The 26,130-nt window shown below is 25.5% G+C and overlaps 2 protein-coding genes and 1 long non-coding RNA gene across 3 annotated transcripts; 2 read left to right on the top strand and 1 right to left on the bottom strand.

The window, feature by feature from the left end:
- The first annotated feature begins 1,214 nt into the window (after window positions 1-1,214).
- LOC112639081 (aminopeptidase N-like) lies at window positions 1,215-26,130 on the top strand. Its single transcript, XM_025411943.1, has 12 exons — window positions 1,215-1,225; window positions 2,643-3,107; window positions 3,593-3,773; window positions 4,839-4,977; window positions 5,992-6,073; window positions 6,378-6,706; window positions 7,130-7,410; window positions 23,706-23,899; window positions 24,107-24,463; window positions 24,547-24,616; window positions 24,767-24,868; window positions 25,859-26,130. The coding sequence occupies exons 2-12, from the start codon at window positions 2,680-2,682 to the stop codon at window positions 26,108-26,110; spliced, it is 2,415 nt and encodes an 804-aa protein (XP_025267728.1). The 5' UTR covers window positions 1,215-1,225; window positions 2,643-2,679; the 3' UTR covers window positions 26,111-26,130.
- LOC112639083 lies at window positions 8,896-9,475 on the top strand. Its single transcript, XR_003123290.1, has 3 exons — window positions 8,896-9,043; window positions 9,128-9,197; window positions 9,433-9,475. It is a non-coding gene; the product is annotated as an uncharacterized LOC112639083 (long non-coding RNA).
- On the bottom strand, window positions 13,603-15,500 carry LOC112639082 (TM2 domain-containing protein almondex-like). Its single transcript, XM_025411944.1, has 7 exons — window positions 15,344-15,500; window positions 14,836-15,186; window positions 14,583-14,650; window positions 14,348-14,494; window positions 14,124-14,245; window positions 13,912-14,055; window positions 13,603-13,822 (listed from the first exon to the last, which is right to left on the bottom strand). The coding sequence occupies exons 2-7, from the start codon at window positions 14,924-14,926 to the stop codon at window positions 13,687-13,689; spliced, it is 708 nt and encodes a 235-aa protein (XP_025267729.1). The 5' UTR covers window positions 14,927-15,186; window positions 15,344-15,500; the 3' UTR covers window positions 13,603-13,686.

Below are 26,130 nucleotides of genomic sequence, written 5' to 3'. Positions count from 1 at the left end.
CATAAATAAATAAAGCTAACGGAAAGCATATCATTACATTTATGACTTTCGATATTCGAACTCAATTTTGACTTCTCGATGGAAGACTCGAATCGTTCGTCGAGAATCGATCCTTCAAAACGCAATTGTTCTGTATAATATTTACAATTAGTGATATTAAATATTAAAATCGCTTTGAATGTGTGCGTGCGAAGATACGTTCATGAGTCTGAATCTGAATCATATAATGAAGAAAAACGAAAAATGCCACATTTCTAGCATGTGATTATCATTTCTCGAGATTAACTACATCGATTTTATTCAAACTGGTCGCAATCGAAAGCTTGTATTCACATTATATAAGAAAAATGCCATTAGATTTTTTACTACTAATGTTTTTTAATTTAATAATAAATTATATGGCAAAATTCTTGGAGCACTCTATCTCTATAATATTTTGATTCCACATTATGAAAAAATCTTTCTTAATTTAAATTTAAAAATTTGTTTCGTTATAAAAAAGACACGATGATTGATTTAATCGATTTGAGGGATTTCTTGTTGTTTTATTTGTATATCCACAAAATAAATTTGAAAGAGTAAACAAAAACCTAAAAAATAATAGTTATACATTATATTGTCTTATATACGATACTGTAATATTATACTCTAGTCATAAGTTACGTTTTTTCGTTAACTTGTTTAAAGAGAATTTATCAATACAATCTCGTAATAATATAGTTTATAAAATTTCATTTAAATGTATATTGCAAATTATAAAAATTCTTAAATTTTTGGTAAAAGAATATACTACTTTTATATAGTATAGAAAAATTCAAATATATATATATTTATAGATATTATTGTATTCTACGCGACGGTGGTCTCTTTTGCTTTAGACCGGCGCGAAATAGACGAGCCTGCTTTCTTAGCGCTCGGCCACTAGTAGCACGCATTTGGAATGAAAAAAACGATGCCGGGATTTGCTTACATATCGTTTCTCGATCAAAACGTCTGTTACGACCTCAGAAGTTGTGTGTTTACATGACACACATATTTATTACAATATCACGTATCCCTGTTGTTAGTATTTGGAAGTTTCTTGAGATATTAAGAAGGCATAACTGTGCATATATATTTTTCTTATTACACTGATGATAATGAATAAAACATTGATTTATTGTGGCTATTTCTTATAAGAGGACATAAATTGGCATACATTTTGTGATATATTTCAATATACAGAGTAAGTCGTTAAAAATTGAGTTTATTTCTATGTATCTGTTTTAATTTTTTCTTTTCCATTAAATCATGATAGAGACAATGCTTTGTTTAATTTGTCAGTTTGTACTTTCTAACAAAAATATATTTTTGTAGATATCTAAGAAAGTAGCATCATGTTTGTAAAACTGTTATTATATAGCAGTTTAACAATCATTGTACCGGTCTTTTCAATCGACTGCCAGAGAAGCAAACTAAATGAAAGAGTCATGCTCGTGCAATCATCCTATATAATACCTAAACAATATGATATCTTTCTTGCATCAATTACTACAAATAATTTTTTTATCGGCAAATGTAATATGAGTATTGAGATATTACAATCAAAACGTAACATATACTTGCCTATAGATATAAAACATGTTATCGATATAACGGTGATTAAAGATCCAAAATATTTTCACGGAGAAATAATTCCTTATAAACTGGTAGATTGTTTGTATGATAATGAGAAGAACATTGCCGAATATATATTCTTAGATAATTTTTTGCCGGATTATTACATCATAAAACTAGAATATATTATAACTGATGCAGATCAAAAAAGAATTTATACAAAAAATGAACAATCGTAAGTAACTGTTGAAATATTAAATATGTAGTAATTACAGGATGACACAATCCTTGTACAGCATTCTATTTATAAAAAATAAATACAAAGGCATATATATGCCTTTGTATTTATAATTTAACCTAATAGGTATTTATAATATATCCTATTATATGTTTCTTAGTAACAAATTTTGCAACTTATTACCATTATTATTAATATGAATGTAAACTGCAAATAAAAATTTAATTAAATCAGCAATAATGCATATCTTATACAACATTTTATCTTCAACTATCGGACGAATTCAAATATTCCGGTAGTGTTTTGAATTGTTTTCAAAATTTAATAATATAATTCTGAAAGATTTATGTTTATGTTTTTATGGAACTTGCTTATTTGATATTTAATATTTTGGCAAATATTTTATTTTTACACTGTTTACTAATACCAAACTTTAGGAAATCATTATTAATGTTTAATTATATATTAATATTATATATATATATATATATATATATATTATTGATTCTAAAATATTAATTATTAAATATTAACTATTTATTTTGTATCTGTATATTCTAAAGTAAACATTTCATGACCATTACGTTTTACTAATGTCAAAATACTTTCAAGATCATTATTAGATTACATAATGTTATACGAGATAAAAAACAAAATAGTAAGAAGAACTCTGCTTTAATTTTCTATATGTATTGTTCTTATATATAAATTGCATTCCGTATAACTTCTCTTTATTCAATTTTTAATATGTATTCTATGTAATTGTCGAAAATTTATTATCATTAATTCATATTTCTAAATGTAATAGGTTGGTAACATATGTTGATACTATTGGGACCCAACACATGATTCCAAGTTTGTCCCGCTTTTCTTCGAACAAGTTCGAATCTTTTTTCTTCCCGCCCGCCTATAATATTATTATAGAATATCATCAATATTATAAAGTTTTATCAAATATGCCGATACAAAAAATCGTAATGAAGAAAAACGTGATGATAACACATTTTCATACGTTTGGAAGACCTAAATATTTTGTATTTCTGGCCAACCAGACTGATATATTTTTCATGCCTGGTTCAAATCACAGTAAAGTCAGGGTTGATATGTGGTGTGGAATGCACTGCGCATTTGCACATCAAATTGTTCAAAATATAACTCTATACTTGTTTGACAAATGGAAACGCCTGAATGAAACTTGGCAAATAAATCATGTTGCAATTCCGGATTTTCCGGAAAAAGAGAGCATCATAAATCTGGGCATTGTTATTTATAGGTAATTATATAATTAAGAAACATTAATATATTTCGAAAGACGAAAAAAGAATAATTGATGGTACCTAAAATTATCTACATACCTTTTGTCCGTTTTCAAATATTATTTAAAAATATTATATATATATATATATATATATATATATATATATATAATTATATATATTTTCTAATCACAAAATTAAAAATTATAAATTAAAAATTAAAAACATAAAATTAAATAATTATATTCAAGTTTTCATATTCCTTATCAATCAAAATTTAAAAAAATGTATATATATATATATATATATTGAAAGCATTACATATATATTAAGTAAGTATCGCATTATTTGTGATGAGTCATTCACACGCGCAGACATGATAAAACATTAATATATAATTAATATGTTAAATTATAGAATTATTTAATTATATTAAATTCGCAAGCACAAAATATTTTCAACAGTAATAAGTTTTCTATAAAACATTTTTTTTAATTTTCAGAGAAGCAGATGTTACTTATATTGAGAATGTCGATTCTGATGCACGTAAAATTAAAGTTATTCACTTCATAGCTCAGAAAGTAATACAGGAATGTTCTTATTATGAAAATCCTCTTTGGCCGTTATCCTCTCTGTTAAATGAGGCTATTGTCACATTTCTTGGATTATATGTCACCAATCAGGTTATTTTAGCATTCTTTAGTGCAAAACTTGCTCACTATCAAACAATGTGATGGATATATATATATATATATATATATATTTATATATATATATGGTATATATATATATATATATATATATATATATATGGTAAATATTTACTTTTACACAGTTATCCCGAAATGACTCGACCTTGACATATATTGTCAAGGTCACTGCCCTGAAGAACATCCAAAAGGTTTTAGGCGTCGCTCGTTGTTTATGAAAAATTTATAAATAAAAGAAGTTTTATAAGGTTCACAGAAATTTTGGACTATGTACAATAATAGACTTTTCATATTGAAAGTTATAAAGGAAAAAACATGTTGAAGGACTTTATAATAAACAACGAGCGACGCCTAAAATCTTTTGGATGTTATTCAGTGCAGTGGTCTTGACGATATATATCAAGGTCAAGTCATTTGGGTCTGTGTAAAGTTAAATATTTACCATTATAGCGTACAATTTTTTATAAATAAGAATATTAGGCAAAGATTCCATATTTACAAAGAAAAGTGAATTTTTTTTAAATGTTAATTTTTAAGTAAATGCAATATACATAAATAATACAATTTAAAATATTTTTACATTTCTATGTTTCCTTTATTCTGTGTTCCTTTATTCTGTGTGTGTGTGTGTGTGTGTGTGTGTGTGTGTGTGTGTGTGTGTGTGTGTGTGTGTGTGTGTGTGTCAAAGTCACTATGTTACATTTGTCCGACTTTAAATTATTATATATAAAAGAATAAAAATTATTATTCAGATTCCACATAACATATGTATACATGTAGAAATTGTGTAATAAGATAATTTTGCTATATAATATATATTAAGAATTCTGAAAATATTAATTTTAAAATTATATGTTGAGTAATCATTTTTGTTATTAATATTTTATAATTATAAATTATTTATTCTATATTTTAAGAGTATACGAGTATAAGAGATTTTTTTACATACACATAGAAAGTAAGAGCTGTAATGCATAATGCTATTGTGTGTTGAATCTAATATTAATTAAGTAAATACATTTAAATTATTTTCTATAGGCTATTCCAAGTACTCGGATGATGGACTTGTTTGTGGTACAATTTCAACAAGAATCCCTTCATTTCGATACTGAATATAATACATCACTTTATAATACATCATTCAACATTTCTTTTGAACATTACAGTTACATTAAAGGTATGATAATATAAATAAAAATTGATTATAAGTAAATTTATTTAATTTATGATCATTAATACCTTTTTATATGAAAATCTCTATTTTTTATTACATATTCTTGTAGATCAGTGCTGGGATTTACTTGCAACTTTCGGCCGAATTTCTTAGCTTACGCCTACTGTTTTCCCCTTACCGCTCGCGCCGCTCGTAACTAAGAAGCGCTCAGGAACGTGTGCGTCACAAATGTAATGTGGCAATCTATCTATCTAAATTCTCTTATTGTAATTACGATTCAAAACACAAATATTTTAAATTATTACAGAACATATACGTAATTAATAATAGAATACTTATTTTTATTATTAATAAACAATAAAGAGAACTTAGATAAATTGTCACATAACATTTGTAACGCGCACGTTCCTGATCACTCCTTAGTTACGAGCGTCCGGTGGCGCGGTCGCTAAGGAGTGAGCAGTAAGAGGGGAACAGTAGGCGTAAGCTAAGAAATCTGGCCGAAAGTTGCAAGTAAATCCCAGCACTGTTGTAGATTACCTCGAGAGATTTTCAAAACGCTATAATAAAGTATTTTTTCAATGAGTACTTTTCAAGTTATATCTTAATTTTACATAAACTATAAAATATTTAGTAAAATATTTATTATTCAATTATCTTACCTTAATAATTTTATGTATTAAATAATGAGATGAATCAATTGGTTTAAAGAAAAAACATAGTTGTTTTTAAGAAAAAATATAATTGTCAATTGCAAATTAATGTGTTTCATATCAGTTTGGTTTAGAAAAGTATTAAAATTGTCAAACTTTAACTTGTTATATCTTTTAAACTAGTGTCGTCTCTCGTTTACTTTTTTGCGCGAAATTACTCAGGATAACTTCCTATAACATATTCAAATGATGATAAAATCGATGTAACGTTTTATGTACTTTTACCATAATTATTGATAATTGAATTATTATTTACTATAACTATTATTTTATTCATATTCTGATGTAAATTATATAATTATAGTACCCGGCATATTGCGTAGATTACAAAAACTGATTACTAAAGAGATATTTTGGCAGAGTATCCGTATATATGTAAAGGACAAGTAAGTAATGCACCATACTACTATAATTACTATTTTTATTTAAATTAAATTTATTTTACTTTTTAAACTTATATCATTTCTTATATCATTATTTATATATATATATATATATATATATATATATATACATATACATTTATATATACATATACATATATACATACATATATATATATATATATATATATATATATATATATACATTAAAATGGCTCACCCTGTGTATATATGTATGTATATATGTATATGTATAATATCTTTCGTTAACACATCAATAAATTTTGTATAAATTTTATAACTTTAGCAAGCCAACTCTTAACTATTTTGGTGAAATTATGAAGAATCTTTCGTACAATCAAAAGTCTACATACAAGTCTACATACAATTTAACTCGTATAAAGGAACTAACCACTATGCTGCTCAAGTCTCCAATAAAACGAATATATTATACTGTAATGGAAGTAGTACGAGATTATAAAACTTATTATTATTCTATTAAACCGATAAAAAGGTTGATATCAAATTTAAATAAGTCGGCGGATGATTACATATCGGATTCTACAGAGTTGAATAACTCTATGATATATAATATAGGACCGCCTGAGTTTCTGGTATATAATTCAAAAGAAACTGGTAAGTTTGCAATAAATTTATTACATTTTATAGTGTTTATCACACATTGGAAAGAAAGATTTACATTATTAAAAGTGTTATTCATTATATTATGTATTACATACATTACATTTATTATACATTATATATACATACATACATTATATATACATGCATACATACGTACAATTATTAGAAATATTTAATTTTCATGCAAAATAATTTTATACCTAATATAATATACAATTTGCATTTCCATTTATGTTCACTTTATGATACATTTTTGATTTCTGTTAATGAACAAAAGTATAAGTACAAAAGTATAAGTACAAAAGTATAAACAGATACTTGTACTGATAAACCCTTTGAAAGAATTATATATATATATATATATATATATATATATATATATATATATATATACAATTTATTTATATTTGGCAGGATATTATCGAGTCAATTACGATATCGAGAACTGGCGAAGAATTACAAATTATCTAAATTCTAAAAATTATAATGAAATACATGTTTTGAATCGTGCTCAAATTATCGATGACGCTTTCCACTTAATGATAACAAACCAACTTAATTCCACTGTATTCTGGAATATTACAAAATATCTATCACAAGAAACAGACTACGTGGCATGGTATCCTATGTTCAAAGCTTTAGAATATCTGTCCAATATCTTTCTATTTCATGAAAAAATATATTTTGATATCAAGGTAATAACACACATTATAAACAATGTCAATAATGATGTCTTTAATATACTAAAAACATATTGCACATGTTAATATTGTGTGTATTTATAACAATAATTATTAAGTGTTTTCCAAAAAGATACATATAATAAAATATATGTAGCTAGAAAAAATTTGATTAGATATTTTAAATATACATATTTTGGACGAAAGATAAGTATATTTGTAAATTAACATTTGAATAGTATGTACTAATAATACAAGAAATTGGAGAGGAAAAGGGAGAAAAATTTGAAAATTGTTATCATTTTTAATCAAAGCATAATATTTATAATGACGATTTAAATATCATTAATTTTAAGTTAGAAAGTTAGTAGGAAACATATATATTATTTGTCTGTGTGTTTAATACACAAAAGAGTTAATAAATTATTAAATTATATTATACAATAGATATAATATCTACATTTATGTCTACATGTCTACAATATATGCATGCATGCACTTCTGTATGTTTATATTATGATATGAAGCATGTGTGAATGTGCACGCAAGAAAAATTCAAATTTGTGTATAAATACATATATGTAAGTATAGCTATATAAGATAGATATCTTTATAAAAAAACTTTAGAGGTGTTTACAAAGACAGAATGTTCTGAATATATAAACCTTCTTAATATGTAAAATAAAATTGCGCAAGATATCTTTCTATATACATAGCAAAATATAATGCAAGAATCGATAAATATAAAATTTATATCAACTAACAATATAAATATATATAAATACATTTATATATATATATATATATATATACATATATATATATATATATATATATATATTTATGTATTTAGGTGAATGTAGTAATCTTACTAAACAAGTTGCTTGATTCACTTAAATACAATGAACTTGATTCTAATGAACACGATCTTACAAAGAGTTTGAGAATGGAAGCTGCGAAATGGGCATGTAATCTTGATGGTCGCATATGCATAGAAACAGCCCAACATAACTTAAATCAACATCTAGAGAATCCAGAAAAGAACGCGTAATTTTTCTTGTATATTTCCGATTATTTTAATTTAAATGTTTTTAGATACATGTGCAATGTTTGTTACATTACTCGATGAAAATTTAACTTTATTAGATTATGTTATAAAATAATAATTTGTGAAATTATTTAATCAAAATATAAGATTAATATGTGCAAAACTTTTATATGAGAATTTGTTTTTTAAAAAAAGTAGTTAAAATCGATCAACACTGGCAATATTTAATTTGTTTTTTGTTAAATCTCATAGGCTTTTGCCATGGTGGAAAGAATGGACATATTGTCAAGGTTTAAAAATATTGAACTATCCTCTTAGCTATGAAAGTATGGAGGATTCTCCTTGGTGGAAAGTATATCGTCTGGGAAAAGAAAAATTTAAAACTAAATTTTTAAAATATCTGTCTTGCCCTCAGGATTCAATATTTATCATACCCTATTTAAATCTAATAAAAAATGATAGTGCACCATCGATTATATTTTTAAAAGATTTTTCCGATAAAGATTATATTTATTATTTTCTTTTTACTATCGCGAAGCATGCAAGGAATCCTGTAGTACTCGACTTCATATTAGAAGAACTTGAGAACATAAGACCTAGGTAATACAGCTTCCTTTGTAAATATATATCTATCATTCAACAATTTATGTATGTATCAATAAATTTATTATTTTACTGTTATAGACAAATCAGCGAGTATGCAACATTAACTGTAATTATTAATCATGTGTATTCCACAAATCAACTCAAAAAGGTAAAAATTGCATGTGCTTATGCATATGTGCGTGTGCGTGTGCGTGTGCGTGTGCGTGTGCGTGTGCGTGTGCGTGTGCGTGTGCGTGTGCGTGTGCGTGTGCGTGTGCGTGTGCGTGTGCGTGTGCGTGTGCATGTGCGTGTGTGCGCGCGCGTGTGTGTGTGTGTGTAGAATAAATAACCATAATGCGACATCAAATATTGCTGATTAATATCATCAAAATAATCTGTTTTAGATAAACAACTTCTTCACAAATAAATTTTTTAATGAAACGCAAGTTAAATTAAATGAATGTAAGAAGTTATCGTTTTTAAAGAAAAGAAATATGAAAATAAAGGTAAATTTTATGAATATTATTATACTAATATTTCATTTATTAATCATTAATTTTTTGTTTTCATACAGAATGTATTAATGTTACAGTATCCCAAAGTAAGCAAAAATTAATGTCATTTAATTTTTTTTATAAAATAAGCATAGTTATATTTCTAATTTTCGAAAATATATTATTTTGGAAATATGTAATTTTTAATGAATGAGAAATTGAAGAAGAGTGTGCGAGCAAGCAAAAACAAAAGAGAATGAGAATTTTTTTACTTGGAAATTTTAGTGAAAATCGATTTATATAAATTTTAGAAAGAGAATTTACAAGCTGCAACATATTATATTTAAATTTTAGTCAGTCTAGATGTTTAGCTTTTAGTTAAATAAATAAATTTAAATATTTTTCAATATAATTGAGAAAATATTACGTAATGTGATTCGCATTTTAATATTATGAGCCACTTGTTTACTAAAATAAAAATTTTAATAAAGATTTAATAAAGATTTAATAAAGATGGATAAGTTAAGAAGAATTAATGCACTTGCTAGATATAATAATTTTAATATTATAATATGATAATGATATTATCTTTGTGACAGCTGCAGCTCATGTAAATTTCTAATTTTATTTTTAAAATCTCCAATTCTAAATTTTGATTTTTATTTGTTGAAAGTTATTTGTTGAAAGTTATTTGTACAGTATTATTTATAAGCATTCCTTGCAAACAAAAGAATTGTTAAGTAAAATATAGTGCAACACAATGCATATAATATAATAGAACACATAGTACAATAGAAGAATGATTATTCTCATTTTAGCAAATTTGTAATTTTCATAATCCATAATTAATATTTATTCCTATTATATTTAAGATTATTATTATTATTATATGTATTAGATATATGTATTAAATGTATTAATATTATATATATATATATATATATATATATATATATATATATATAGACACACACACATACACAAGATAATATTTAATATAATATTTAATATAATATTTATTAATAATTATTCGCTATTTACGCTAATACTTAATACCGATATAATCTGTTTTAGACAAGCAACTTAACACAATCAGCAGTATATTTCAGATGTATGCAGCAACATACTTCAAATATTGAAAACAAGATACAAATGCAATATATTTCAAATATTGAAAGCAAGATACAAATGCGCTTTTTCGAAATCAAAAGTCAACAGAATTACTTTCAAAATTTTGTCAAATATTCAGAGGGGTTTTTTCAGGAAAGTAACGCATCAAAAGAGCCGTTTTGGTGGTTATGCTTAGTTTTGGGTATTACGTTATGCTAGTAACTCATTACCATTACCGTTACCGTTACCGTTACAAGAAAGTAACGATTCGTTACTTTTACGTTACTTTTTATAATACAAAAATTAAATTAATTTATTTTAAAATATAATTATTACTTTTATATATTTGAAAATTATAAGTTAATCCATCATTGATGTTCTTCATATTCAATTTTTCATTTATTGTAATTTAGAAATTTTAGATTTATGAATACAGAGAAAACATCATGCATGTATATAATTTTCTAAAATATTTATAAACTGTTTTATAATAGGCATAGGTTTTTCAATTACTAAGGGGTTACTATCCAGGATTACAGAATTAAAGTAACGATAAAAGTAACGGTTAAATTCGTTACCATTACTGTAAAAATGTAACGACGTTACCGTTATCGTTACAGACAGAAAAAAGTAACGATCGTTACCGAAAAAAAAATAACGGTAACGACATTATAAGTAACGCGTTAACTCTTCGCAACTGTGCAAATATCAACAATAACCGTTTAATAAAAATAACAATTGTGACACGAATACATCTATATATCTTTGTTACAAATAGCTTTTTATAATGTTTATAGTTTTCGATTTATTATTTATGCTTATGTGCGTTAATAATATATAATTAAATACACGTGCATTTACAAAGATACTTTGTGGCCTGCAATTAACCGGTATTTTCATTTCTTTATTAACATGAAATAACGCAAAATGTTAATTATTGACAAAGAAAAATAAGAGAAGGAGAAGACCATTGTATAACGGACGATGGAGATTTTGTCATTTTTATCCCGTACTTTTATTACATAAACAAATTTTTATCAGAGAACGCAAACAAAAAAATGCATGGATAAATAAATGTGCACTTGAATAATAAATGTAAAAAAATATACAAAACGCATAAATATATATAATATATTTTTATATTATAAAAGTTGTTATAATTAAAAAAAATTCTTGCGAGACTCGAACCCGCAACGTTGGAAATATAAATTCTAGTACTCTACTGCTACGCGCTGTTCGATTTGAGGTCTTACTTTGCTTATACTAAACTGAAATTTTTTAATGTTTTTATTTTGTAAACGGTAGAGAAGCGCGTTTTATCCGTTTACAGGTATTCATTTTATATGCTACTCAAACGATACACCGAGTTTCGGCGAAATCGATTGATATCACACTGTGACCTCTCCTTCTCAGTCTTCTCTCTGATATTAATTATTAATATATTTAATATAATATATTATTAACATTCTAGTTCCTTTGTTATTTCTATTCCATCCATTCATCGACATCCATTTAAAATGATCCATTTCCTTTATCCTGCATTAAATTTTGTAATATAATAATATATATATACCGGGTGTTTCAGACCACCCGTACACCCCATTTTAAAGCAAAGGAAGTGGTTATTTTGAAAAATGTTTCAGACAAAAGTTGTTGAAGATAAAGTAATGCATTACATGGGTAAATTTGATTGACCTTGGGTGGCGTCGTGAATGTCATGTCAAGGTCGACTGGAATTTTTTAAATGGGAACCCCTATTTTTCATTGCATATTCTTGTAGCTTATCTCGAGAGCTTTCCAAAACACTATAATTAAGTACCTTTTTATTAAGTACTTTTTGAGTTATAAGGCTTGAAATAATTTCTTAATTTTATATAAACCATAAAATATCTAGTAAACCATTCATTTTTCGATTATCTTACCTTCATACTTTTATGTACAAAATAATGAGAGGAATCAATTGGTGTAAAGAAAACATACAGTTGTTTTTAAGAAAAAATATGGAATTGTTAATTGCAAATTACATATTTTTTCTTAGAAACAACTATGTGTTTTCTTTACACCAATTGATTCCTCTCATTATTTTGTACATAAAAGTATGAAGGTAAGATAATCGAAAAATGAATGGTTTACTAGATATTTTATGGTTTATGTAAAATTAAGAAATTATTTCAAGCCTTATAACTCAAAAAGTACTTAATAAAAAGGTACTTAATTATAGTGTTTTGGAAAGCTCTCGAGATAAGCTACAAGAATATGCAATGAAAAATAGGGGTTCCCATTTAAAAAATTCAAGTCGACCTTGACATGACCTTCACGACGCCACCCAAGGTCAATCAAATTTACCCATGTAATGCATTACTTTATCTTCAACAACTTTTGTCTGAAACATTTTTCAAAATAACCACTTCCTTTGCTTTAAAATGGGGTGTACGGGTGGTCTGAAACACCCGGTATATATATATATATATATATATATATATATATATATATATATATGAATATATTTAATATAATTATTTTTGTTATACATAATTACATATTTTGTAATGTATTTATGCAATTGCAATTTAATTGTAATTTACTATAGATATATAAATTATAATTATGTAATATGTAATTATATATAATGCATATTTTATATACGTATTATATTTTCTATTTAAAAAACTGTTGGAAACTCTGCATTAAAAGAAAATAAAAATAAAACAACAAAGTACTTAAGATTCCGTTCGGCTAATGAAATGGTCATATATTTTCAAACTTAAGAATAAAACTGTAAATATCGGGCGTAGTTACTGATAGGATTACTCATGCTAAATAGATCGAAGGGAGTCAGACTAAGAGAGATATCAAAACTATAAAAATGGATTATATTCACATTTATAAATATCATACATATCAATTTAACTTCTATCAGTTATAGTTCATTTTAAATCAACAAATATATAAACAAATATATAACGTTTCTGTACTTTATAAAAAACTATCTTACACACAAATTACAACAAATTATAACAAATTAAAATTAAACTTTTCTTATTGATTAACAATTTAAATGTACAAAGAACCATCAGCAGGACCCAAATATCTCATAGAAATTAGTATTACGTCGATTAAGGTCCATACACCCAGTCCACCAAAACTAAAAAGCTTGCCAATACCTTCTTGCAAGTGTCCTAAATAAAACCTATAATAAAACATTTAATAAATATTATATTAATAAATTGTAATTAATTGATTATCTATGTTTTAGATAGTACTTTTTTGCAAAATCACCTGTCAGCACCAAATCCTCCAAGAGTAATGCTGAATATCAGAGCTGTAGACCATCGATATCCAACTGTCCAATTGCAAGGCAAGTTTTTCATAAACTTTCGTCTGCCCAGGCACAATACATCATCATTTACTGTACAATTTGTTCTACAATAAGAATATTATCTGTTAATATTATTGTAATCAATATAATAGAACTTATGATTAGCACACACCTATAATATTGCTGTGGAGATGCTACTGAGCTACAGGAATTTTTCTGATGACACTGATGTTCCCAGTGATCAGTTTGATAACAATATCGACACATATATTTCTTTTGGAAAGTTTTCTTTCTCTGTCAAATAATAAAGCATTTATAATTTAATATATAAACCTATTATATCTCCATATGTTATATAATTCTAAACTTCTTCAATTAAAAACAAATTTCACATACTATGCAATCACCATGTTCCATAACAGAACACTGTGCATCATAAACAGCACCATATACACAACTATAATTAAAAATGCATTTTAGACATTCTCCGCTCAGTTCAATACAAGGTATCCCACTTGGACCACACAAACCAGTTAGTTCCTCCTGCAATTTAATAATTCAATTTATATCGCTATACAAATCATCAATACTATCATCACGCAATACATCAATAGAAATTGAAAAGTTTCACCTTTTTGCTACTGTAGGCTGGTGTAGTATTTACATTAGCTTCTTTTAGTGTAAAGGCGCTTAGAGTATCTGTAACAATTCGCATTAACTATTAGTATACATGTATGTGTACAAAAAAATATATATTTTAACACTCCTACATTAATATATTTGACAAATCTCTAATAACTTTTATATTCAGACTGCCTAAATTTTATTAAAATTCATGTGAGAGTTTGTTGTCACTTTATATAATAATTGACAAGTTTGCTCACCATGACCTGTATGTGTTTCCTCGGCGGAGGTTGACAGAAGCGCTATAAAGAGGAATATCACGTTCCTCGAATTGATCCGAACGACGCGCATCCTGCGCAAGGATTCGTCTCACCAGGTGCCGGATATACCACTCGTCAAAAAAAACTCGCTACATCAATTTATATCTCAGTTTTCGTGTTTATCCATACTAAATACATGAAGTCAAGAAAAGCGATAGCGTCGAATATATTTGGCGTCAATTATCCTCGATACATTTGACAGGGAGGGAGTGTGTCGAAGTCATCTGTCTCATCGCGATCGAACACAATTTTCTTGTTACTATTTTTTCGTATCGCTCTGCATAAAATCACCTACAAATGCAAGTACAAAATGCGGAAATATGTATGTATGTACAATATCTATGAAACGTGTGCTAATAGGAGAAACAACATGGTGTAACCAATTGGATTCGTTACTTCGTTTATCCTATATATACATATATTTAACTTCATCTCTTCTGCCCCGTACCTTGTTTGTATAAATTCCTTCAGATTTTTAATCATGATCTGGAAGAGTGATATTAATAATATACTGAATATATCGAGAAATACATGATAAATGTTATGATATGAATAAGTGTCCAACACGCTTCTACATCAGATACATCACGACAGAATTTACGAAGTAATCGTTCTTTGAGAGTCACATCGATGAATAAAACAAAACAAGATAATAAAAAATAAACAAATATAACTTCGAAAAAATATAATTCGAAAAAACAAATCATTAAATTCATAATAATTAATTCGCGATTCTTTAATATCGAAGGTGATCGTTAACTTTGTAAAGTTAATATTTAATCGTTGACTTATCACATCGAATCTTCACTCTCTTATTCGACATTTCTTTATATTTAATTAGCAATATTTAGGAATATTATTTGACGAGGGACAGCAATAAAATTCTTTTGTTAAAATGATAATCTTATTATTTACGCGTATAAGGACGCGAAGAGAACGCGGAAAAAACACGGTATTTTCGCAATCATAATTTAATAATTTATTTTAAGAATATTCAGTTCCGCGCGATGTGGAATTCATAAATAAATAAAGCTAACGGAAAGCATATCATTACATTTATGACTTTCGATATACGAACTCAATTTTGACTTCTCGCGGGAAGACTCGAATCGTTCGTCGAGAATCGATCCTTCAAAACGCAATTGTTCTGTATAATATTTACAATTAGTGATATTAAATATTAAAATCGCTTTGAATGTGTGCGTGCGAAGATACGTTCATGATTCTGAATCTGAATCATATAATGAAGGAAAACGAAAAATGCCACATTCCTAGCATGTGATTATCATTTCTCGAGATTAACTACATCGATTTTATTCAAACTGGTCGCAATCGAAAGCTTGTATTATATAAGAAAAATGCCATTAGATTTTTTACTACTAATGTTTTTTTAATTTAATAATAAATTATATGGCAAAATTTTTGGAGCACTCTATCTCTATAATATTTTTATTCCACATTATGAAAAAATCTTCCTCAGTTTAAATTTAAAAATCTGTTTCGTTATAAGAAAGACACGATGATTGATTTAATCGATTTGAGGGATTTTTTGTTGTTTTATTTGTATATCCACAAAATAAATTTGAAAGAGTAAACAAAAACCTAAAAAATAATAGTTATACATTATATTGTCTTATATACGATACTGTAATATTATACTCTAGTCATAAGTTACGTTTTTTCGTTAACTTGTTTAAAGAGAATTTATCAATACAATCTCGTAGTAATATAGTTTATAAAATTTCATTTAAATGTATATTGCAAATTATAAAAATTCTTAAATTTTTGGTAAAAGAATATACTACTTTTATATAGTATAGAAAAATTCAAATATATATATTTATAGATATTTTTGTATTCTACGCGACTGTGGTCTCTTTTGCTTTAGACCGGCGCGAAATAGACGAGCCTGCTTTCTTAGCGCTCGGCCACTAGTAGCACGCATTTGGAATGGGAAGAACGATGCCGAGATTTGCTTACATATCGTTTCTCGATCAAAACGTCTGTTACGACCTCAGAAGTTGTGTGTTTACATGACACACATATTTATTACAATATCGCGTATCCCTGTTGTTAGTCTTTGGAAGTTTCTTGAGATATTAAGAAGGCATAACTGTGCATATATATTTTTCTTATTACACTGATAATGAATAAAACATTGATTTATTGTGGTTATTTCTTATAAGAGGACATACATTGGCATACATTTTGTGATATATTTCAATATACAGAGTAAGTCGTTAAAAAATGAGTTTATTTCTATGTATTTGTTTTAATTTTTCCTTTTCCATTAAATCATGATAGAGACAATGCTTTGTTTAATTTGTCAGTTTGTACTTTCTAACAAAAATATATTTTTGTAGATATCTAAGAAAGTAGCATCATGTTTGTAAAACTGTTATTATATAGCAGTTTAACAATCATTGTACCGGTCTTTTCAATCGACTGCCAGATAAGCAAACTAAATGAAAGAGTCATGCTTGTGCAATCATACTATATAATACCTAAACAATATGATATCTTTCTTGCATCATTTACTACAAATAATTTTTTTATCGGCAAATGTAATATGAGTATTGAGATATTACAATCGAAACGTAGCATATACTTGTCTATAGACATAAAACATGTTATCGATATAACGGTGATTAAAGATCCAAAATATTTTCACGGAGAAATAATTCCTTATAAACTGGTAGATTGTTTGTATGATAATGAGAAGAACATTACCGAATATATATTCTTAGATAATTTTTTGCCAGATTATTACATCATAAAATTAGAATATATTATAACTGATGCAAATCAAAAAAAGATTTATACAAAAAATGAACAATCGTAAGTAACTGTTGAAATATTAAATATGTAGTAACAGGTAGTTACAGGATGACACAATCCTTGTACAGCATTCTATTTATAAAAAAGTGTTTTCTAAGAAAAGATTTATATAAGTACAACAATATATATATATATATATATATATATATATATATATATATAATATTGATACTAAGATATTAATTATTAAATATTAACTATTTATTTTGTATCTGTATATTCTAAAGTAAACATTTCATGACCATTACGTTTTACTAATGTCAAAATACTTTCAAGATCATTATTAGATTACATAATGTTATACGAGATAAAGAACAAAACAGTAAGAAGAACTCTGCTTTAATTTTCTATATGTATTGTTCTTATATAAAAATTGCATTCCGTATAACTTCTCTTCATTCAATTTTTAATATGTATTCAATGTAATTGTCAAAAATTTATTATCATTAATTCATATTTCTAAATGTGATAGGTTGGTAACATATGTTGATACTATTGGGACCCAACAGCTGATTCCAAGTTTGTCCCGATTTTCTTCGAATATGTTCGAATCTTTCTTCTTCCCGCCTGCCTATAATATTATTATAGAACATCATCAATATTATAAAGTTTTATCAAATATGCCGATACAAAAAATCGTAATAAAGAAAAACGTGATGATAACACATTTTCATACGTTTGTAAGACCTAAATATTTTGTATTTCTGGCGAACCAGACTGATATATTTTTCATGCCTGGTTCAAATCACAGTAAAGTCAGGGTTGATATGTGGTGTGGAATGCACTGCGCATTTGCACATCAAATTGTTCAAAATATAACTCTATACTTGTTTGATAAATGGAAACGCCTGAATGAAACTTGGCAAATAAATCATGTTGCAATTCCGGATTTTCCGGAAAAAGAGAGCATCATAAATCTGGGCGTTGTTATTTATAGGTAATTATATAATTAAGAAACATTAATATATTTCGAAAGACGAAAAAAGAATAATTGATGGTACCTAAAATTATCTACATATTTTTTGTCCGTTTTCAAATATTATTTAAAAATATTATATATATATATATATATATATATATATATATTTATATATATTTTATAATCACAAAATTAAAAATTATAAATTAAAAATTAAAAACATAAAATTAAATAATTATATTCAAGTTTTCATATTCTTTATCAATCAAAATTTAAAAAAATTTATATATATATATATATATATATATATATATATGTAATGAAAGCATTACATATATATTAAGTAAGTATCGCATTATTTGTGATGAGTCATTCACACGCGCAGACATGATAAAACATTAATATATAATTAATATGTTAATTTATAGAATTATTTAATTATATTAAATTCGCAAGCACAAAATATTTTCAACAGTAATAAGTTTTCTATAAAACATTTTTTTTAATTTTCAGAGAAGCAGATGTTACTTATATTGAGAATGTCGATTCTGTTGCACGTAAAATTAAAGTTACTCACTTCATAGCTCAGAAAGTAATACAGGAATGTTCTTATTATGAAAATCCACTTTGGCCGTTATCCTCTCTGTTAAATGAGGCTATTGTCACATTTCTTGGATTATACGTCACCAATCAGGTTATTTTAAGCATTCTTTAGTGCAAAACTTGCTCCCTAGCAAACAATGTGATGGATATATATACATATATATATATATATATATATAAAGTAAATATTTACTATATATATATATATATATATATATATATATATGTATATATATATATATATATACTATATATATACATATATATATACTATATATATATATATATATATATAGTAAATATTTACTTTTACACAGTTACCCTCAAATGACTCGACCTTGACATAAATTGTCAAGGGCACTGCCCTGAAGAACATCCAAAAGGTTTTAGACGTCGCTCATTGTTTATTAAAAAGTTATAAAGAAGTTTTATAAGGTTCACAGAAATTTTGGACTATGTACAATAATAGACTTTTCATATTGAAAGTTATAAACGAATAAACATATTGAACAACTTTATAATAAACAACGAGCGACGCCTAAAATCTTTTGGATGTTATTCAGTGCAGTGATCTTGACGATATATGTCAAGGTCAAGTCATTTGGGTCTGTGTAAAGTTAAATATTTACCATTATAGCGTACAATTTTTTATAAATAAGAATATTAGGCAAAGATTCCATATTTACAAAGAAAAGTGAATTTTTTTTAAATGTTAATTTTTAAGTAAATGCAATATACATAAATAATACAATTTAAAATATTTTTACATTTCTATGTTTCCTTTATTCTGTGTGTGTGTGTGTGTGTGTGTGTGTGTGTGTGTGTATGTGTATGTCAAAGTCACTATGTTACATTTGTCCGACTTTAAATTATTATATATAAAAGAAGAAAAATTATTATTCAGATTCCACATAACATATGTATACATGTAGAAATTGTGTAATAAGATAATTTTGCTATATAATATATATTAAGAATTCTGAAAATATTAATTTTAAAATTATATGTTGAGTAATCATTTTTGTTATTAATATTATATATTTATAAATTATTTATTCTATATTTTAAGAGTATACGAGTATAAGAGATTTTTTTACATACACATAGAAAGTAAGAGCTGTAATGCATAATGCTATTGTGTGTTGAATCTAATATTAATTAAGTAAATACATTTAAATACTATTTTCTATAGACTATCCCAAGTACTCGGATGATGGACTTGTTTGTGGTACAAATTCAACAAGAATCCCTTCATTTCGATACTGAATATAATACATCACTTTATAATACATCATTCAACATTTCTTTTGAACATTACAGTTACATTAAAGGTATGATAATATAAATAAAAATTGATTATAAGTAAATTTTTTTAATTTATGATCATTAATACCTTTTTATATAAAAATCTCTATTTTTTATTACATATTCTTGTAGATTACCTCGAGAGATTTTCAAAACGCTATAACAGAGTATTTTTTCATTGAGTACTTTTCAAGTTATATCTTAATTTTACTTAAACTATAAAATATCTAGTAAAATATTTATTTTTCAATTATCTTACCTTAATAATTTTATGTATTAAATAATGAGATGAATCAATTGGTTTAAAGAAAAAACATAGTTGTTTTTAAGAAAAAATATAATTGTCAATTGCAAATTAATGTGTTTCATATCAGTTTCGTTAAGAAAAGTATTAAAATTGTCAAACTTTAACTTGTTATATCTTTTAAACTAGTGTCGTCTCTTGTTTACTTTTTTGCGCGAAATTATTCAGGATAACTTCCTCTATAACATATTCAAATGATGATAAAATCGATGTAACGTTTTATGTACTTTTACCATAATTATTGATTATTGAATTATTATTTACTATAACTATTATTTTATTCATATTCTGATGTAAATTATATAATTATAGTATCCGGCATATTGCGTAGATTACAAAAACTGATTACTAAAGAGATATTTTGGCAGAGTATCCGTATATATGTAAAGGACAAGTAAGTAATGCACCATACTACTATAATTACTATTTTTATTTAAATTAAATTTATTTTTCTTTTTAAACTTACATCATTTCTTATATCATTATTTATATATATATATATATATATATATATATATATATACATATACATTTATATATACATATACATATATACATACATATATACATATATATATATATATATATATATATATATACATTAAAATGGCTCACCCTGTGTATATATGTATGTATATATGTATATGTATAATATCTTTCGTTAACACATCAATAAATTTTGTATAAATTTTATAACTTTAGCAAGCCAACTCTGAACTATTTTGGTGAAATTATGAAGAATCTTTCGTACAATCAAAAGTCTACATACAAGTCTACATACAATTTAACTCGTATAAAGGAACTAACCACTATGCTGCTCAAGTCTCCAATAAAACGAATATATTATACTGTAATGGAAGTAGTACGAGATTATAAAACTTATTATTATTCTATCAAACCAATAAAAAGGTTGATATCAAATTTAAATAAGTCGGCGGATGATTACATATCGGATTCTACAGAGTTGAATAACTCTATGATATATAATATAGGACCGCTTGACTTTCTGGTATATAATTCAAAAGAATCTGGTAAATTTGCAATAAATTTATTACATTTTATAGTGTTTATCACACATTGGAAAGAAAGATTTACATTATTAAAAGTGTTATTCATTATATTATGTATTACATACATTACATTTATTATACATTATATATACATACATACATTATATATACATGCATACATACGTACAATTATTAGAAATATTCAATTTTCATGCAAAATGATTTTATACCTAATATAATATACAATTTGCATTTCCATTTATGTTCACTTTATGATACATTTTTTATTTCTGTTAATGAACAAAAGTATAAGTACAAAAGTATAAGTACAAAAGTATAAACAGATACTTGTACTGATAAACCCTTTGAAAGAATTATATATATATATATATATATATATATATATATATACAATTTATTTATATTCGGCAGGATATTATCGAGTCAATTACGATATCGAGAACTGGCGAAGAATTACAAATTATCTAAATTCTAAAAATTATAATAAAATACATGTTTTGAATCGTGCTCAAATTATCGATGACGCTTTCCACTTAATGATAACAAACCAACTTAATTCAACTGTATTCTGGAATATTACAGAATATCTATCACAAGAAACAGACTACGTGGCATGGTATCCTATGTTCAAAGCTTTAGAATATCTGTCCAATATCTTTCTATTTCAGGAAAAAATATATATTGAAATCAAGGTAATAACACAAATTATAAACAATGTCAATAGTGATGTCTTCAACATACTAAAACATATTACTTATTGCACATATTAATATTGTATGCATTTATAACAATAATTATTAAGTGCTTGTCAAAAAGATACATACACTAAAATACAGTATAGGCCAAAAACATATCACCTTTATGTTTTTTGAGAGTAACTTAACTCAAAATGAATAACTTAATTCAAAGTGTATATATTTTTATCTAGTCACATGTTTCAATAGTAGGTATAATATAGATTATTTAACAATAGACTTTTCATTCAATAATGAACACAGCTACTTAAGAAAAATTAATTAAATATATACACTTTGAATTAAATTATCCTTAAAAAAGATGATATATTTTTGACGGGTACTGTACATGTAATTAGAAAAAATTTGATTAGATAAAAAGGTTTAAATATACATATTTTAGATGAAAGATAAGTATATTTGTAAATTAACATTCAAATAGTGTATGTACTAATATTATAAGAAATTCGAGAGGAAAAGGGAGAAAAGTTGTTATCATTTTTAATCACAGCATAATATTTAAAATGACGATTTAAATATTATTAATTTTAAGATAGAAAGTTAGTAGGACACATATATATATTAATTATCTATGTGTTTAATACACAAAAGAATTAACAAATTATTAAATTATATTATACAATAGATATAATGTCTACATTTATACAATAGATATAATGTCTACATGTGTACAATATATGCATGCATGCACTTCTGTATGTTTATTTTGTAATATGAACATGTATTAAGCATGTGTGAATGTGCACGCAAGAAAAATTCAAATTTGTGTAAACAAATTTGTATAATTACGTATATATAAGTATAGCTATATAAGATAGATATCTTTATGTGAAATGAATTCAGAGCTGTTTACAAAGACAGAATGTTTTTAATATATAAACCATCTTAATATGTAAAATACAATTACGCAAGATATCTTTCTATATAACAAAGTATAATGCAAAAATCGAAAAATATAAAATTTATATCAAGTAACAATATAAATACATATAAATACATATATATGTACATATATATATATATATATATATATATTTATATATTTATATATTTAGGTGAAAGTGCTAATCTTACTAAACAAGTTGCTTGATTCACTTAAATACAATGAACTTGATTCTAATGAACACGATCTTACAAAGAGTTTGAGAATGGAGGCTGCGAAATGGGCATGTAATCTTGATGGTCGCATATGCATAGAAACAGCCCAACATAAATTAAATCGATATCTCGAAGATCCCGAAAACAACACGTAATTTTTTTTGTATATTCTCGGTTATTTTAATTTGATTGTTTTGTAGATACATGTGCAATGTTTATTACATTATTTGATCAAAATTTAAATTTATTATGTTATGTTATAAAATAATAATTTGTTAAATTATTTAATCAAAATATAAGATTAATATGAGCAAAACTTTTATATGAGAATTTTGAAATCTTTTGTTAAATCTCGTAGGATTTTGCCATGGTGGGAAGAATGGACATACTGTCAAGGTTTAAAAATATTATACTATTCTCTTGACATTGAAGATTCTCCTACCAATAAAGAGTCTCCTTGGTGGAGAGTATATCATCTGGGAAAAGAAAAATTTAAATCTAAACTTTTAAAATTCCTCTCTTGCCCTGAGGATTCAAAATTTATCAAACCATATCTTAATCTAATAAAAAATGACAGTACAACATCGATTATATTTTTAAAAGATTTTTCCGATAAAGATTATATTAATTATTTTCTTTTTACTATCGCGAAGCATGCAAGGAATCCTGTAGTACTCGACTTCATATTAAAAGAACTTGAGAACATAAGACCTAGGTAATACAGCTTCCTTTGTAATATATATCTATCATTCAACAATTTATGTATGTATCAATAAATTTATTATTTTACTGTTATAGACAAATCAGCGAGTATGCAACATTAACTGTAATTATTAATCATGTGTATTCCACACATCAACTCGAAAAGGTAAAAATTGCATGTGCTTATGCATATATGTGTGTGGGGGGGGGGTGCGCGCGCGCGCGTGCGTGCGTGCGTGTGTGTGTGTATAAAATAAATAACCATGATGCGACATCAAATATTGCTGTTTAATATCATCAAAATAATCTGTTTTAGATAAACGACTTCTTCACAAATAAATTTTTTAACGTAACGCAAGTTCAATTAAATGAATGTAAGAAGTTATCGCCTTTAAAGGAAAGAAATATGAAAATAAAGGTAAATTTTATGAATATTATTATACTAATATTTCATTTATTAATCATTAATTTTTTGCTTTCATACAGAATGTATTAATGTTACAGTATCCCAAAGTAATCAAAAATTAATGTCATTTAATTTTTTTTATAAAATAAGCTTAGTTTTATTTCTAATTTTCGAAAATATATTATTTTGGAAATATGTAATTTTTAATGAATGAGAAAGTGAAGAAGAGTGTGCGAGCAAGCAAAAACAAAAGAGAAAGAGAATTTCTTTACTTGGAAATTTTAGTGAAAATCGATTTATATAAATTTTAGAAAGAGAATTTACAAGCTTCAACATATTATATTTAAATCTTAGTCAGTCTAGATGTTTAGCTTTTAGTTAAATAAATAAATTTAAATGTTTTTCAATATGATTGAGAAAATATTACGTAATGTGATTCGCACTTTAATATTACGAGCCACTTGTTTACTAAAATAAAAATTTAACAAAGATGGATAAGTTAAGAAAAATTAATGCACTTGTTAGATATAATAATTTTAATATTATAATATGATAATGATATTATCGTTGTGACAGCTGCAGCTCATGTAAATTTCTAATTTTATTTTTAAAATCTCCAATTCTAAATTTTGATTTTTATTTGTTGAAAGTTATTTGTACAGTATTATTTATAAGCATTCCTTGCAAACAAAAGAATTGTTAAGTAAAATATAGTGCAACACAATGCATATAATATAATAGAACACATAGTACAATAGAAGAATGATTTTATTCTCATTTCAGCAAATTTGTAATTTTCATAATCCATAATTATTATTTATTCCTATTATATTTAAGATTATTATTATTATTATATGTATTATATATATGTATTAAATGTATTAATATTATATATATATATAGACACACACACATACACAAGATAATATTTAATATAATATTTAATATAATATTTATTAATAATTATTGGCTAATACTTAATACCGATATAATCTGTTTTAGACAAGCAACATCACACAATCAGCAGTATATTTCAGATGTATGCAGCAACATACTCCAAATATTGAAAGCAACATACAAATGCAATATATTTCAAATATTGAAAGCAAGATACAAATGCGCTTTTTCGAAATCAAAAGTCAACAGAATTACTTTCAAAATTTTGTCAAATATTCAGAGGGGTTTTTTCAGGAAAGCAACGCATCAATAAATCCGTCTTGGTTATGCTTAGTTTTGGGTATTACGTTATGCTAGTAACTCATTATCATTACCGT

The sequence above is a fragment of the Camponotus floridanus genome, unplaced genomic scaffold, assembly GCF_003227725.1.
Source record: "Camponotus floridanus strain SB8 unplaced genomic scaffold, Cflo_v7.5 scaffold459, whole genome shotgun sequence".
Classification (NCBI taxonomy): domain Eukaryota; kingdom Metazoa; phylum Arthropoda; class Insecta; order Hymenoptera; family Formicidae; genus Camponotus; species Camponotus floridanus.
This window is presented reverse-complemented; position numbering and strand designations above follow the sequence as displayed.